The 17960-nt window shown below is 44.5% G+C and overlaps 1 protein-coding gene across 1 annotated transcript in view; it reads right to left on the bottom strand.

Moving 5' to 3' along the window:
* RAPGEF2 (Rap guanine nucleotide exchange factor 2) overlaps positions 1-2587 on the bottom strand; it is a 651997-nt gene extending 649410 nt beyond the window's left edge. Inside the window, exon 1 of the mRNA XM_033941499.1 lies at positions 1806-2587. Within this exon, the coding sequence (XP_033797390.1) occupies positions 1806-1874 (69 nt within the window). The 5' untranslated portion in view covers positions 1875-2587. The remainder of the gene's footprint in view (positions 1-1805) is intronic.
* Between the last annotated feature and the right edge of the window lie 15373 nt (positions 2588-17960).

The following is a 17960-nucleotide window of genomic DNA, read 5'->3' as shown; positions in this document are numbered from 1 at the left end:
CTGCAGGGAGAGCTTGGGGCAGCGGTGGCTTGGGGGCCTATTCCCTGATGGCGGTGGCAAGCCTAGTGGCTTGGGGGAGGGCAGGGAGAAAGAAAGAAAGGGGGCAGGCAGGGAGACAGAAAGAATGGGGGGGCAGGGAGACAAAGAAAGAAGGGAAACAGAAAGAAAGGGGGAATGGAGAAAGAGAGAGAAAAAAAAAAGAAAGGGAGGCAGGGAGACAGAAAGAAAAAGTTGGGGGGAGAGAATGAGGTCTGGAGGAAAGGAAGCACACAGGAGGCTGAAAGAAGGCAAGAAATATTGGCTGCACAGTCAGAAGAATAAAATGCAACCAGAGACTGATGAAATCACCAGACAACAAAGGTAGGAAAAATAATTTTATTTTCAATTTAGTGATCAAAATGTGTCCATTTTGAGATTTATATCTGCTGTCTATATTTTGCACTATGGCTCCCTTTTACTAAACCGCAATAACGGTTTTTAGTGCAGGGTGCCTATGAGCGTCGAGAGCAGTGCGGGGCATTCAGCACAGCTCCCTGGGTTAAAAACTGCTATCACAGTTTAATAAAAAGGGAGAGGGTATATTTGTCTATTTTTGTATGGTTGTTACTGGGGTGACACTGCCTTGACCTCTGAAAAACCCCCAGAATATGAATGATAATTAACATTTTCTCTGCCTTTCAGTGTGCTTTGTGGTTTGTTTGTTTTTTAATTTTATTGTTGGTAGATCATTTTGACTTGGTCATTTTAAAAGTAGCTCACAAGCCCAAAAAGTGTGGGAACCCTTGCTCTAGCCTCTCATCGTACGGCAACTTCCCCCCACCCCCACAATAAGTTGGTCAACACTAACTCCTTTCTGTTCCTCGTGCAGCCTGGAATCCTTCAGAGATATTACCTACCCCCCTCTCCCCCCCCCCCCCCCACACACACACAGTGCTCAGTCCTTCAGCAAAATCGTTTAAAAAAGGGTTTTATAAGGTTAGCTACGTTTTAAAGGGAAAGGGGACAATTTTTGATATGCTGCCTTTCTGTGGTTACAATCAAAGCACTTTACATAAATGATATAAGGTATTTATTTCATATCTGGCGCAATGAGGAGTTAAGTGACTTACCTAGAGTCACAAGTAGCCTGCACTGGGAATCAAATCCAGGTTCTCAGGTCACTGCACTAAGGCTACTCCTCCATTCAATCTCAGCACTGATCTATCAGCACATTGTCTCCTAGTTCTCCCAATGGAAGGTAGGCATGAGCTGACCCAAATCTGGTGCCTCGTTTTAAGAAAATCACCACCAACTATACTCGGTCAACATTGCATCTGGCAAGACAACTGATCTAAGTAGAAATAAAAGGCACCAAAATGTAGGCGAAATCTTTTTTTGCTAGAATAGCTCAGTATATCCGTGGCTATTCTGGATTCCGTGTCCAAGTTCCCTCTCTCCTAGCTTCCCATACTAAAGTTTTGATTATTTTGGGTCGACCTTTATTCCTGTGTATTCCTGTGGACTAACATAGCAACCTCACTAAATCAAGTCAGTGCAGTAATAAATACCCTATTTAGTCCAACAACAAGGTATCACCTACAACTTGGCTGTAAATGGATTAAGATGACAACCCACACTACTTTATCAATACGCAGATCAGGAAAATTAAAGCCAAAACAAAGTTTGCTGTTGGACCTCGCGGTTTACCGTAGCAAACACATTCCCACCTCCGATTGATTCTGAGACCCGAGGTCTCCTCTGATCCCCAGAGTGGGCTTTATAGCGAGGTAGGAAAGAGGGGTTTTTTTGTTGTTGTTTTTTTTTACCTGCGGGCTGCGCTCCGTCGGATTCTTAATCACCGCCTGGCGGAAGCTGTTGTCCACATAGGATGCCATCCCGAAAGCAAAAACCCTTGGAAAAAAAAGTGCTCCAACGAGTCAGAAACCAAACCAAATCGAACGGAAAATATCGTGAGTAATCCCTAAATGCTCCTCTCGGGGCTGTCCAAGGTTCGAGTCCTCCTGCAGTCGGTGATTACCGGTCGCACACAGCGGGTAGAGGTCCGACTCCCCTCCAGATCCAGGGGATCTGAAGAAAAAAAAAAAACCAAACCCAAACAAAACCACCCCAATCCAAGGAGATCCAGCCAGGCGGAGAGAGAAGTTGGGATCGAAGTACCACCAAACTGAAAAGGGTTAGGCTGAGCCTAGAATCCGAGCCCGGGAGGGAGGGGGGGATTTTGCCCCCCCCCGGGTTCTAAGAACTCTGTCGCGGGCCTCTGCCCCGGAGTCAGAGCTGGATCTGTCGCCGATTCGCGGAAGGGAGCGCGCTCAGGTCCCGGCTACTCCAACGCCCTCTTTCGATCTGACCCCGGCTCTAGCCGCCCCTCCCTCCCACCGGCGGCGGCTGCTCCCGCAGGACCCGGCGGCCACCGCCGCTCTCCATCCGGAGGAAAGGAAATGCTGGACCGGATCGGCACCCCGCTACGCCCGACTCGGAGTGGGGGGGGGAGGGGACGGGACTAGGGAGCCGAAGCCCTGCTGGCGCTCGTCAGGAACCCCGCGGCCCGCGCTCGCCGCTTCTAGCCGCAACCATGGTGAGGAGGCGCTGACAGCAGAGGGGAGGAGGGAAGGTCCAGCCAAGGAAAGAGGACAAGAAAGAAAGAAAGAAAAAAGAAAAGAGGAGGAGCCTGGCGAGGAAACTCGGAGTCTGGAGGAGTCTCTCCGCCGGCTGATCTGCTCCTGTGCGCCCAGCGCCACCTAGCGTCCGTTCGTACACTCCCTTTCTTGTTCTCGCCCTTTAGCCGAGGTTCATTCCCATTCTCCAGATTCCTAGGGCTGCAAAGCAAGATGCAGTAACTTGATTATAGTATTTGTATATAGCGCTACTGTTGTAGACAGCGATTTATACCCCCCCTTAATAAGAAGTCCTTAGCCACAAGCAACAACTTTAGCTACATAACTATGAAACAGTAATCATTTTTTTAGGGGGGGGAGAAGACTCCTGAACCACGGTCTGCTGTATAAATAATTCATCTGATAAAGCTTTTCTTTTCCTATGAGTAAATCCGTGCAGAAAAAAGACTTTTATATAATTGTGCGATCACATAGAAAAGTAAAGGGTAAACAAATAGAAACAATACACCTACTTTTTACCGGATTGGCACACAGGCATTCCCAGAACCATAGTGGGTGGAATAGAGACAGAATCTTTAGTGCAAAGCAGATATCTTTCTGTGTGAGCATTCGTGCAGTACTGAGACTGGTTCTGGGATCTTTTGTTAAAGAAATGTAGAATAAAAGCGTCTACATTGCTTTTACACAAAAACAATTATGGCCATTGTAAGCATATGGCCCTGGGTTCAATACCCTCAGAGAGGTTCGGGAAGTGAAATTAATGACAAATGACAGCCAAGAGTGATTGCATAAAATATATTGTGTAGAAATAAGCGTAATATTACATAGATGCAATGCTTGGAAGAAAGATACATGAAACATATGCTTGGCACTAAGGTATAGAAAGATCTTTTGTAAGAGAGCTGTTTCTCTGTGTGTGGAGGAAAACATGGAGACTGAACTCAGAGGTCAGTGGTTCCCAACTATGTCCTGGAGGACCACTAGGCCAATCGGGTTTTCAGGCTAGCCCTAATGAATATACATGAAGCAGATTTGCATGCCTATCACTTCCATTATATGCAAATCTTTCTCATGCATATTCATTAGGGCTAGCCTGAAAACCCGATTGGCCTGGTGGTCTTCCAGGACAGGGTTGGGAACCACTGGTTCTAGATTCTTAAAAAAAAAAAACTGTGTTAAAAAAATGACGGGCTGTGAGCCGTTCTGGTAGCGAATTTAAAAAAGCAAGTCATTGTCCAAAATATGCTCATGTAAATGAGGTTGGCGGAGAATAGCGAAAACTCGCTAAATTTGCATGTGCCTATCGCTGGCGATAGCACATCCTCAGCAAGATGGCACCCGGGGCAGACCGCCGGCTCTTACTACACCACTGCTCAGCATTAAAGATAGTTTTCACAGTAACCTGAGAATTGCATATATAATTTGCTTGACATATATTTGTTGACTAAAAGGCTTCTTTGGATCTGTTTAGGACTTTTTTGAGACTTTCGGGAGTAGTAAGTGGGAGAGAGGCCTGAAAAACTTGTCAAGCCAAGTGCGCTATTCTTCATAGGGGTGTGAATCCTTTCACCTTAACTGAAAAGTGCTATTTGAGAAGAGACCTCTGGCTTGTTTGAGACTGAACTCAGCACTTTTTTTAGAGATCAGACTTTACAGGTGATTATTGAGGTTAATTCCCTCCAGCCCACCCCAAGAAGAAGCTTTTTTTGGCTCTTTAGCCAATCAGGAACAAGGCATTGCTTTGGTAAGATTTTTCTGCTCTTTCTTTTTTCTTCCAGGTGTAAGTACTTCTGCAACCACAGTATGGCTGGGAAACATTGTGTTACAAAAGCTGCTGCTCAGATTACAGCTTCTGTCTCTGTGCAGACAGAAAATGTTAGCCATGCAGAGGGAGTGGTTCCAAGTGCAAGCTATCTTTACATTACATTAGTGATTTTTATTCCGCCATTACCTTGCAGTTCAAGGTAGATTACAAAAGAGGATTTCTGGACATGTCCAGAGGTGTTACAGAGTAAAGCGGGTTACTTCAGAGGATTGAAATGTTTCATACAGTGTTAGTTAGTCTTCATGGATTTCTTGAATAGCAGGGTTTTTATTTCTTTTCTGAAAGTTTTGTAATCTGGGGTCGCAATTAGTATATTGGAGAGCTTGAATCCCTCATGAAGGAAGTAAAGGAACTGAGAGAGGAAGTGTCAAGACTGAAAAGCATCCATGAGAATGAGAGGTACATTGATGAAATGGTTCAGGAGGCATCAAATATTTCCAGAAGTGGAGAAAAAGAGGCTGTGCTGAGGGAAGATAGCTGGACTCAGATTACAGAATGCTGCAAGATTGGTACTGTGATCCCACCTGCCCATGAACTGAAGAACCGGTATGCTGCCCTGGAAGTGGAGGAGATGAGAGCATCCCAGGGAGAGGAAGGACCAAAGCTTGAAATTCCCCCAAATTGCTGAATCCATGACCACTAGGAGGCATAAGGTAGTGGTAGTTAGTGATTCCCTTCTGAGGGGTACAGAAGTGTCCATCTGCAGACCAGACTTGATGTCATAAGAACATAAGCCGTGCCTCTGCTGGGTCAGACCTGAGGTCCATCATGCATAGCAGTCCGCTCATACGGTGGCCCATCAGGTCCAGGACCTATATACTAGCCCTCTATCTATACCCTTCTATTCCCTTTTCCTTCAGAAAATTGTCCAATCCCTTCTTGAACTCCAATACCATTGTCTCACTCCCTCTGGAAGCGCGTTCCAGGTGTCCACCACACATTGGGTGAAGAAGAACTTCCTAGCATTGGTTCTGAATCTGTCCTCTTTTAATTTTTTGGAATGCCCTCTCATTCTTGTAGTTGTCGAAAGTTTGAAGAATCTGTCCCACTCCACTTTCTCTATGCCCTTCGTGATCTTATAAGTCTCTATCATATTCCCTCTAAGTCTCCGCTTCTCCAGCGAAAAAAGCTCCAGTCTCTCTAATCTTTCAGCGTATGAAAGGTTTTCCATACCTTTTATCAAATGTGTCGCTCTCTTCTGAACCCTCTCGAGTACGGCGACCAATATTGGATGCAGTACTCCAGATGCGGGCGCACCATCGCCTGATACAACGGCAGGATAACTTCTTTTGTTCTGCTTGTAATACCCTTCTTGATTATTCCTAGCATTCTATTTGCTTTCTTAGCAGCCACTGCACATTGTGCCGATGGCTTCATTGTCATGACCACTATTACCCCCAAGTTCCTTTCTTGGGAACTCTCACTCAATAATAGCCCTCCCATTGTGTAGCTGTACCTCGGGTTTCTTTTTCCTACATGTAAGACTTTGCATTTCTCTACATTAAACTTCATCTGCCATCTCATCGCCCACTCCTCTAGTTTGTTTAGGTCCCTTTGTAAATCTTCGCAGTCCTCTTTAGTCCTAGCCCCATTGAATAGCTTGGTGTCATCTGTGAATTTTATTACTTCGCTCTTTGTCCTCGTTTCTAGATCATTTATAAATACATTGAATAGCAGCGGTCCAAGCACCGACCCCTGTGGAACACCACTCGTGACCTTCCTCCAGTCCGAGTAGTGGCCCTTCACTCCTACCCTCTGCTTTCTGCCCGCCAATCAATTCCTGATCCATCTGTGTATGTCTCCTTCCACTCCATAGTTCTTTAGTTTCCGAAGTAGGCGTTCATGGGGTACCTTGTCAAAGGCTTTTTGGAAGTCTAAGTATACAATGTCTATGGGGTCCCCTTTGTCCATTTGTTTGTTAATTCCTTCAAAGAAGTGCAATAAGTTCGTCAGGCAAGATCTTCCCTTACAGAAGCCATGTTGGCTTGTTTTCATAAGTTTATGCCTCTCTAGATGCTCCTCGATGCTATCTTTTATCAGCGCTTCTGCCATTTTCCCCGGAACCGAGGTCAGACTTACCGGTCTGTAGTTCTCCGGGTCACCTCTCGATCCCTTTTTAAAGATGGGCGTAACATTGACTATCTTCCAATCCTCCGGAATCACACCTGTTTTCAGGGATAAATTATAAAACTGCTGTAGTAGTTCCGCTATTTTCTCCTTTAGTTCTTTCAATACTCTAGAGTGGATTCCGTCCGGGCCCGGCAATTTGTCAGATTTTAATTTTTCTGGGAGGTATGCTGTCTACCTGGTGCCAAAATCCAAGATGTTACGCATGGAGAGATTGCCACGACTTATCAAGCCTGATGGCTATTATCTGATGCTGCTCATCCACATTGGCACTAATGATACTGCCTGCGAACATATCAAAAGTGACTTCATGGCTCTGGGAGAGGTGAAGCAGTCAGGTGCGCAGGTAGTATTCTCGTCCATCCTCCCTGTTAAGGGTAAGGGTAAGGGCCAGGTCAAAGAAGCACGCATCGTGAAGATGGTGTCATCGAGAGTGTTTTGGCTTCCTGGACCATAGGATGATTTTCCAAGGGTTGCTGAGCAGGGATGGTATACATCTATCAAAAAAGGGAAGAAGTGTCTTCAGTGGTTAATTTACTGAAGAGAGCTTTAAACTAGAAGTAATGGGGCAGGGTGATCAAAGTCCCCGGGGGAGTATAAGCCCTCAGGTATGTAAATCACTGAATACCTCTACACAGATGGCAAAAGGGGGCAATGTCTGGAAAGCAGTATATACTAATGCTCAAAGTATGGGAAACAAGATTCTGGATCTAGAAGCTGTGATGGAAGAAGGTGAGTTGGATATAGTGGCAATCACGGAGACGTGGCTCACAGAGAACCATGACTGGGATGTAGTCATACCAGGCTATAATCTGTTCAGTAAAGACAGGGTAGGAAGAAGGGGAAGTAGAATTAAATAATAAAGATCATATTAAAACCACATAATTGCAGGATCTGCAGGGCAAGGAAGAGGTACTGTGGATCAATTTAGAAAAAGGGAATGGTAAATATATTTACATTGGTGTGATGTACAGGCCTCCTTCACAGATGGAAAAAGTGGACAGAGATTTAATAGTAGACATTCAGAATATTTCTAAAAAGGGAAGTTTTATTAATAAGACATTTTAACATGCCGGATGTTGATTGGAGTATCCCTTTTGTGGGGTCTTCTAGAAGTAGGGAGATCCTGGATTGTCTACATGGAGAACTGTTCCAGCAGTTGGTAATGGAACCCACATGGGATGGGGTCATACTGGACTTTCTAATCTAATTTTCTATTTGTGCGTCGCTCATACCTATATAGGCTCAAGGCGACTTTAAAGAGAGGGAAGAGGATGGCAAGGCAGGGGAGAAAAGGAGAGAGAGAGGGGATAAGGATAGGTAGGAGGGGAAGGGGAGGAGGAGAGGATGCAGGAGATTAAGTGTCGAACAGATGTGTTTTCAATTTTCTTCGGAAGATGATATGGCATGGTTCAGTTCTGGTCATTTGTGCTTACTAACAGGGAAAGTGTTTCTGATGTTACAGTGGGTGATCATCTGGCATCCAGTGATCACTGCTTGGTATGGTTTAATATTAAGACAGGTATAGAGAGGGCTCCTTCAAAAGTAAAGGATCTAAACTTTAAAAAAAAAACCCTAACTGTTTGGATGTGGGATTACGTCAAGGGATTGTCTGGATGGGAATGTCTGGAAGGAATAGCAATGTAATGGACAAAACTGAAAGGAGTTATTGTAAGAGCGACAAAACTTTTTGTGAGGCAAGTCAGTAAAAGTAAGAGAAAAAGAAGGCCACTTTGGTTCTCAAAAGTTGTAGCTGAGAAGATAATGAATAAGAGGTTAGCTTTCATAAACTACAAAAATTGCAGAAAGAGGAAGAAAGGTCAAAATATCTGGAAAAGTTAAGAGAGGCTGGTCGAGTAATCAGGACAGCAAAGATTCAATTGGAAGAAAAAATAGCTGACAAAGTAAAAGGGGGAGACAAGATATTATTTAGATATATCAGTGATAGGAATAAGTGCAAAAGTGGCATTATAAGACTCAAAAGTGAAGGGGAGGAATATATAGAATCTGATAAAGAAAAGGCTGAATTGTTTAACAGATATTTATGTTCTGTGTTCATGACTGAAGTGCTGGGAGCAGGACTGCAGAAGGCAAATGTGAATAGGGATAGAGGAATGGTAGACCCTGATCTATTTTCAGAAGGTTGTATTCATGAGGAGCTAGCTAAATAAAAGGTAGACAAAGCGATGGAGCCGGATGGTGTACACCTGAGGGTGCTGAATGAACTTAGAGAAGTTATGGTAGCTCCACTGACTGACCTTTTCAATGCTTCTCTAGAGTCGGGAGTGACTGGAGAAGGGCAGATATGGTCTCTACACAAAAATGGAAGTAAGGAAGAAATAGGGAATTACAGGCTAGTAAGTCTGACTTCTGTGGTAAGCAGATTAATGGAAATGCTTTTACACAAAGAATGGTGAAGTTCCTGAAATCTGATGGATTACAGAACCAGAGGCAACATGGATTCATTAGAAGTAGGTCTTGTCAGATAAATCTGATCAGTTTTTTGACTGGATGACCAAAGAATTGGGTAGAGGGAGTACGCTAGATGTGGTGTATTTAGATTTTAGCAATGCCTTTGACAGTGTACCACACAGACGACTAATAAATAAACTGAGTGCCCTCAGGATGGGTCCCAAAGTGATGTGCTGGGTTGAGTGGAAGATGACAGAGGGTAGTGGTCAATGGAGATTGCTTTGAGAAAAGGGATATTTCCAGTGGTGTGCCTCAAGGTTCTGTTCTTGGGCCTGTTCTTTTTAACATTTTTATAAGCAATATTGCTGAAGGGCTGTCAGCAAGACATTTGCCTCTTGGCGGATGATGCCAAAATCTGAAATAGAGTAAACACTCCAGATGGTGTGAATAACATGATGATAGACCTAGCGAAGCTTGAAGAAAGACATAAAATTGGGACTGTACTATCGTCCACCAGGACAACCGGAAGCAAACGACCAGGACCTGGAGGCTGAATTGAGGCAGGTATGCAAAAGCGGAAGTGTGGTGGTGATGGGGGATTTCAACTACCCTGGAATAGACTGGAGCATTGGACACTCAAATTGCACGAGAGAAACAAAATTCCTGGAGGCGGTGAGGGGCTGTTTCATGGAACAGCTGGTCACGGAACCAACACGAGTAGATGCCACTCTTGACCTAATCCTCAACGGGCTAGGGGGACCTGCAAAGGAGGTGGTAGTACTAGCGCCACTAGGAAACAGCGATCACAACATGATCCAGTGCAAGCTAGAAATAGGAACATCAAAGGTGAAAAAAACCACAACGACAGCACTCAATTTCAGAAAAGGGAATTACGAGGCCATGAGGAAAAAGGTGGGAAAAAAAGCTCAGCAACAGCTCAGGGAAGATGGAGACCGTTGAGGAGCCTGGGCCCTACTCAAGGGCACGGTGCACGAAGCACAAAACCTGTACGTCCCCAGGTTTAGGAAAGGGTGCAAAAAGAATCAAACCAAAAACCCGGTGTGGATAACAAATGCAGTGAAAAAGGCGATAAGTGACAAGAAAACATCATTCAGAAAATGGAAAAAGGACCAAACAAAGGACAATCAGAAGGAGCACAAAAGGCACCAAAAAGACTGTCACCGAGTGGTTAGGAAAGCAAAAAGAGAATATGAGGAGAGACTGGCGGGTGAAGCAAGAAACTTCAAACCATTCTTCAGGTATGTGAAGGGGAAACAACCAGCCAGGGAGCAAGTGGGACCATTAGACGATGGAGACAGGAAGGGAGTGATAAAGGAGGAAAAAGAGATAACTGACAGGTTAAACAAGTTCTTCTCATCAGTCTTCACGAGAGAGGACACATCCAATATCCCAGAACCCGAGGAGATCACAAACGAAGACCATGACGAAAAACTGGTCCAACTAGAGGTAAGCAAAGAGGATGTCCTCAGACAGATAGACAGACTGAAGAGCGACAAATCACCAGGCCTGGACGGCATCCACCCAAGGGTACTAAAAGAACTGAGAAACGAAATAGCAGAAACACTTTGCCAAATATGTAACCTATCCTTAAAAACTGGGGAGATCCCAGAGGACTGGAAAATAGCAAATGTCACGCCCATCTTTAAGAAGGGATCAAGGGGTGACCCGGGAAACTACAGGCCAGTGAGCTTGACCTCGGTTCCGGGAAAGATGATGGAAGCACTGGTTAAGGACACAATCTGCGAAACACATAGAAAACAATGGACAACTGAAGGCGAACCAGCACGGCTTCTGCAAAGGAAGGTCGTGCCTCACGAACTTGCTGTACTTCTTTGAGGGAATAAACAGCCAGATGGATAAAGGGGAATCCATAGACATCATTTACCTTGACTTCCAAAAAGCCTTCGACAAGATACCTCACGAACGACTGCTTAAGAAGCTGTGGTGCCACGGGGTGCAGGGGGATGTCCACCGATGGATCAAACACTGGCTGGCAGGCAGGAAACAGAGAGTTGGAGTAAAGGGCCATTACTCAGACTGGCAATGGGTCACGAGCGGAGTTCCACAGGGGTCGGTGCTGGGACCGCTCCTGTTCAATATATTTATTAACGACCTGGAGACGGGGACGAAATGTGAGATTATTAAATTTGCGGATGACACCAAACTCTGCAGCACAGTTTAGAACCACGGAAGACTGTGAAGACCTGCAAAGGGACCCTAACGAGACTGGAAGAGTGGGCAAAAAAGTGGCAAATGAGTTTTAACATAGAGAAAATGTAAGGTCATGCATGTAGGGAAAAAGAACCCGATGTTCAGATACAAAATGGGGGGATAATTGCTAGGGTGAGCAACCTTGAAAGAGATCTGGGGGTTGATGGTGGACTCAACATTGAAAGCATCGGCACAGTGTGCAACAGCCTCAAAGAAAGCAAACAGAATGCTGGGTATCATTAAAAAGGGTATCACAACCAGGACGAAGGAAGTCATCATTCCGCTGTATCATGCAATGGTGCGTCCACATCTGGAGTACTATGTCCAGTACTGGTCGCCGTACCTCATGAAGGACATGGCAGTACTTGAGGGGGTCCAGAGAAGAGAGACTAAACTGATAAAAGGTATGGAAAACTTTTCATACGCTGACGGGTTGAAAATGCTGGGGCTGTTCTCCCTGGAAAAGCGGAGACTTAGAGGAGACATGATAGAAACCTTCAAAATCCTGAGGGGCATAGAGAAGGTAGACAGGGACAGATTCTTCAGACTGTGGGGAACCACAAGTACAAGGGGTCACTCTGAGAAACTGAGAGGGGACAGGTTTAGAATAAATGCTAGGAAGTTCTTTTTTACCCAAAGGGTGGTTGACACATGGAACGCGCTTCCGGAGGTTGTGATAGGCCAGAGCACATTACAGGGGTTCAAGGAAGGTTTAGATAGGTTCCTAAAGGATAAGGGGATTGAGGGGTACAGATAGAAGTAGAGGTAGGTTAGAGAAATGGTCAGGAACCACTTCACAGGTCACAGACCTGATGAGCCGCCGCAGGAGCGGACCGCTGGGCGCGATGGACCTCTGGTCTGACCCAGTGGAGGCAACTTCTTATGTTCTTATGTTCTAATGGTCTGAAATGTGGCAGCTAAAATGTAATGCTAAGAAATGCAAGGTCATGCCTTTAGGCTTTAAAAACCCGAAGGAACGGTACAGTTTAGGGGGTGAAGAACTTATGTGCACGAGAGAAGAGTGGGACTTGGGTGTGATTGTATATAATGATCTTAAGGTGGCCAAACAGGTTGAAAAGATGATGACGAAAGCTAGAAGGATGCTAGGGTGCATAGGAAGAGGTTTATTGATGCCCCTATATAAGACTCTGGTAAGACCTCATTTAGAATATTGTGTACAATTCTGGAGCCTGCACCTTCAAAAAGATATAAAAAGGATGGACTTGGTCCAGAGAAAGGCTATTAAAATGGTGTGTTGTCTTCGTCATAAGGCGTATGGGGACAGAGATGTTTAAATACCTATGTGGCGTAAATGCGCATGAGTCGAGTCTCTTTCATTGAAAGGAAGCTCTGTAATAAGAGGGCATAGGATGAAGTTAAGAGGTGATAGGCTCAGGAGTAATCTAAGGAAATACTTTTTTACAGAAAGGGTGGTAGATGCATGGAACAGTCTCCCGGAAGAGTTGGTGGAGACAGACTATGTCTGAATTCAAGAAAGCTTGGGATAGGCACCTGGGATCCCTTAGAGAGAGAGGAAGAGATAATGGTTACTGCGGATGGGCAGACTAGATGGGCTATTTGGCCTTTATCTGCCATCGTGTTTCTATGTTTTTATATGGCTTTTCCACCAGATCAGAGAGAGACTGTGGTTTACCTGCATAAATGTGTGTGTCTTAGGCCTGGATAATGGGTGTACAGGTGTGAATAGGGAGAAAGAGGCAAAGAGAGAATTCAGCAAGAAAGGAGGAAGCCAGAGAGAGGGGGTAGTCAAGAGCGGAGGCTTTTATAGCTGGAATCTTGTTGAAAAATAGAATCTATTGTGGTTAAATACCCCTTTTTCAGTATCTTTCTGTTCATAATTTGGAAGCTCTTTGAAACAATGGTAAGGAAGGTGTGAAAGAGAGAGAAACAGGGGTTAAGCTTGCTCTCATAGGCCTGAGTTTCTGCTATTTCCCAGTATCTTTCTGTGACAATTATCTGTCTTAAAGAACATGCAGCTGGAGCTATTCTTTATCTTAAGCACCAGTCCTTAGAACATCTATTGACACTGTGGATCCTCCCAGCCTTCTGTCAGGGTTCTTTGTCAAACTTAAGTATTGGTAATTTATAGTTTATAGGTTTCTTTTATTTATAGTCCGCCTTTAACAAGGCGGATCACAAAACGACATTAAATTCATCATTTATATGAGCACAGAACAGATTCTCCTATCCTATTCCCTTAGCACTAAAGGCAAATCGCCCGATGCAACTGTTGGTTTAAATACATACAACAGTTTACTTACTTCCTCTTCTTCCACATTCTCAAAACAAATCCAGCATCCGGTCGCTCCTAGCTGAATACTCTTCACACACGCTGCTTTTGGAATAACTTTAATGATTACATCTACTTTTGATTCCAAATAAATATTGAATTCATCTGCAGAAAATGGCGTAGAATGTTGACTAATGTTTTCATCACTAGTTAGTTGTTTAACTACATTAAATAGCTCTCAGGGCTTATGTAATACTGCTTTTAATTTGTCCTGATAGTACTTATTACTCTCTGCATGCACCTTTAACCATTCTTTAAGCTTCACCATATATCATTCTTTCAATTCCCCTATCTTGCATTTACGCCCAGTCACGCTATTTTTTTCTCAGCTGTCTACGCATAACCATTAAATCATCCCTAAACCATTTAGCAATCCGCATCAACTTTAGGTCTTAATTTCCTTGTATATTTTCTACTTTGACCACCCTTAATATTCTTCTTCAGATTTATCTTTGCAACTATTACCGCATGATCAGTCCAAGGTATAAATGCAATATCCAATTTCACATCAAACAGATTTACAGCAGGTGTATCCCATTAAGGATAAGAGAATTAGGGGTCCTTTTATCAGGCTGCAGTAGGGGTTTAACGAGCGTAATACCGCGCGTTAAACCGCCTGCCGAGCTAGCTGCTAACGCCTGCATTGATCAGGCGTTAGTTTTTTAAGCCGGCCGCGGGGTTAGCGCGTGATGAAATGTCCGACGCGCTAACCCCGCTAGCGCGGCTTGATAAAAGGAGCCCGTAGACTCTTTTCAATCATTTCATAAAATTTTTTAAACGTTGCTGGTTTCTAAAACATGCTACAAAATAATTCCATTAAATAGCTTTGCATCTATATTAGTGGTCACTGATTTTCTTTTTGCCTTTTCCAGTTTTTGTTAACTGAGTCGAGCTCCATTTCATGGAGATGATCCGGTCTACAAACTTAGGGCTCCTTTCACTAAGCTGCGATAGCAGTTTTAGCGTGCGCTGAATTCCGCGTGCGCTAGACCTTAATGCCAGCATTGAGCTGGCATTAGTTCTAGCCGCGTAGCACGGGTTTAGCGTGCACTAAAATCCTGCGTGCGCTAAAAACGCTATCGCAGCTTAGTAAAAGGAGCCCTTAAGTTTTAGTTTAGTGTAAAAACCAAGTCCAGTGTGTTGCCTGCCTGGTGTGTCAGGCCCACCACCAATTGCCTAAAACCAATTGAATTGAGTGCTTCAAACAACAAATTTGTTGACTGACTGTGACTGCAAAGGCACATTAAAATCATCAATAATTATAGGTCTGGCCATATCTAGTTGCAGCGTAAAAAAAAAAACCCCAGAGCAGTCACACGCTAACACACCAGGGAGGCAATACACAAGACAAATCGTAAAATCTATATTATTCATTACTAATATATCAATAGTATCAACAGTCCCCTGAAACAGTACTTTAAAAGCCAACTTCCGCTTAGAAGTAATTTAGTGACATTCCTAGGTCTGTCAACACTGAATATAAGAACATAAGCATGCCTCTGCTGGTCAGACCTGAGGTCCATCATGCCCAGAAGTCCCGCTCACGCGGCGGCCCAACAGGTCCAGGACCTGTGCAGTAATCCTCTATCTATACCCCTCTATCCCCTTTTCCAGCAGGAAATTGTCCAATCCTTTCTTAAACCCCAGTACTGTACTCTGCCCTATTACGCCCTCTGGAAGCGCATTCCAGGTGTCCACCATACGTTGGGTAAAGAAGAACTTCCTAGCATTTGTTTTGAATCTGTCCCCTTTCAACTTTTCCGAGTGCCCTCTTGTTCTTTTATTTTTTGAAAGTTTGAAGAATCTGTCCCTCTCTACTCTCTCTATGCCCTTCATGATCTTGTAAGTCTCTATCATATCTGCTCTAAGTCTCCTCTTCTCCAGGGAAAAGAGACCCAGTTTCTCCAATCTCTCAGCATATGAGAGGTTTTCCATACCTTTTATCAGACATGTCGCTCTCCTCTGAACCCTCTCGAGTAACGCCATGTCCTTCTTAAGGTACGGTGACCAATATTGGACGCAGTACTCCAGATGCGGACGCACCATCGCCCAATACAACGGCAGGATAACTTCTTTCGTTCTGGTTGTAATACCCTTCTTGATTATACCTAGCATTCTATTTGCTTTCTTAGCGGCCGCTGCGCACTGTGCCGTCGGCTTCATTGTCATGTCCACCATTACCCCCAAGTACCTTTCTTGGGTACTCTCATTCAATAACATCCCTCCCATCGTACAGTTGTACCTCGGGTTTCTGCTTCCCACATGCAATACTTTACATTTCTCAACGTTGAACTTCATCTGCCATCTCACTGACATGCTCAGGATCAGATCTGTTTAATATAAATTCCCAAAGGCTTTTGCTGACATTGGTCAGGCCAACAGAAAATGCTGACAGCTTGCAATGTAAGATTGTCAGCCATCTTATAGTAGAATAAAGGTAAAAACTTCAAAAAAGCCTGCTATCAAACAACTAATTGTGCAGACCATCAGAAAAATTGGCCCTGAATGATATCAAGATCATTTATAAAGCACCATTACTTTTCCATAACAGTTGTTATCCGAGGTCTAGGGTTACCAGAAGTCTGGATTTCCCCGGACATGTCCAGGGGTCCGGTCAGCTTTTCAAAACCCAACATTTTGTATTGGTTTTGAAAATAAATTGCTTTAGGAGGGGGCATCCGCGCATTTGCGGATGCCTTTCTGCCCAATGAACAGGCAGTGGGAGGGCAGGGCTGGAGGTGGAGCTGGGGCATAATGGCGTGGGGATGGGTAGAACTGGGGGGGTGGTCTATAGGGATCCGGATTTTACTGATGTAAAATTTGGTAACCTTAGAGGACAGCAGGCAGTTATTCTCACATAAGGGTAACATCTCTGACAGAGCCCTGTTGCAAATGTTTGAAAAGTGTGATACAACTTTAAGAGCTTCATGTGTGCACACGAAGCCCCGTGCATCAGCTCCCCATATCTCCCCACAGCTTGAGAGATCCCCAGTTCAGTGACACGCTAAGGAGCCAATAAGGGGAGGCAGGAGGGTTGTGAGAATAACTGCCCGCTGTCCTCAGATAACATCTGGTACAAAAAAAGTGACTGTGCTTTATCCCAGGACAAGCTGGCAGGGTTATTCTCACATGTGGGACTCCCTGGCTGCCATGATCTTGTCTCTGAAAAGAGGGTAACATAGTAGATGACGGCAAATAAAGACCCGAATGGGCCATCCAGTCTGCCCAACCTGATTCAATTTAATTTTTTTTTTAATTTTTCTTCTTAGCTATTTCTGGGCAAGAATCCAGAGCTCTACCCGGTATTGTGCTTAGGTTCCAACTGCCGAAATCTCGGTCAAAACTCACTCCAGCCCATCTACACCTTTCCAGCCATTGAAGCCCTCCCCAGACCATCCTCCCCCAAACGGCCATATACAGACACAGACCATGCAAGTCTGCCCAGTACTGACCTTAGTTCTTCAATATTTACTATTATTTTCTGATTCTAGATTATGAGCCTGGTGAGACCAAGTGGGTTACAGGGATATTGACTTCTAGGAGGAAATTAAAAACAGCTTGGCCGAATTGGCTGCCTTGCCTGGAATGTGTCTCCAGGTAGTAGTGGGAGATGAAGGTGTGAACGGAGGACCAGGTAGCTGCTTTGCAGATGTTCTCGATGGGCATGGAGTGGAGATGAGCCACTGTAATTGCCATGACTCAAAATCCGTGCGCTGTGATTCAGTTTCCAAATGGCAGTCCAGCACCGGCATAGCACAAGGAGGTGCAAACAATCTGCGAGCCATGTAGAGATGGTCCTTTTGGTGACAGGAGCTTCTAATAGATAAAGTTATACCGAGGCCACTTTATAGAAACATAGAAACATGACGGCAGATAAAGGCCACATGGCCCATTTAGTCTGCCCATCCGCAGTAACCATTATCTCTTTCTGTCTCCGAGAGATCCCACGTTTCTATCCCAGGCCCTCTTGAATTCAGACACAGTCTCTGTTTCCACCACTTCTTCTGGGAGACCGTTCCACGCACCTACCACCCTTTTTGTAAAAAAGTGTTTCCTCAGATTACTCCGGAGCCTATCACCTCTTAGCTTCATCCTATGCCCTCTTCAAAGTCTGAACCTTTGCCTTACATAAATCTAACCCAGCAGAGTAATGGTCCATATTATGGGCCTGTGCCATGACTGCATCAGATGAAACATTAATATTTTGAGTATACTCATTAACAACTTTCTGCAGTGAAATGTTCATGCTCTGAACTGCATCCCATAGTGACTCCAATTTCACAATGGCAGGTTTCTCTGAAACAACCTCAGCAAGAAAAAAAATAAAAAGGGAAACAGGCCTTAACAAAAGCATTCACAGTTTCCTTAGAAAGGATCCTTGCTGCAGCCTGCCTTTTTCTTATTTTCTTCTGCACTCAGAATATCCCTAGGGGCAGGG

Source organism: Geotrypetes seraphini, chromosome 1, assembly GCF_902459505.1.
Source record: "Geotrypetes seraphini chromosome 1, aGeoSer1.1, whole genome shotgun sequence".
In the NCBI taxonomy this organism is placed as follows: domain Eukaryota; kingdom Metazoa; phylum Chordata; class Amphibia; order Gymnophiona; family Dermophiidae; genus Geotrypetes; species Geotrypetes seraphini.
The sequence above is the reverse complement of the archived record's forward strand: the minus strand, read 5'-3'. Positions and strand labels throughout refer to the sequence as shown.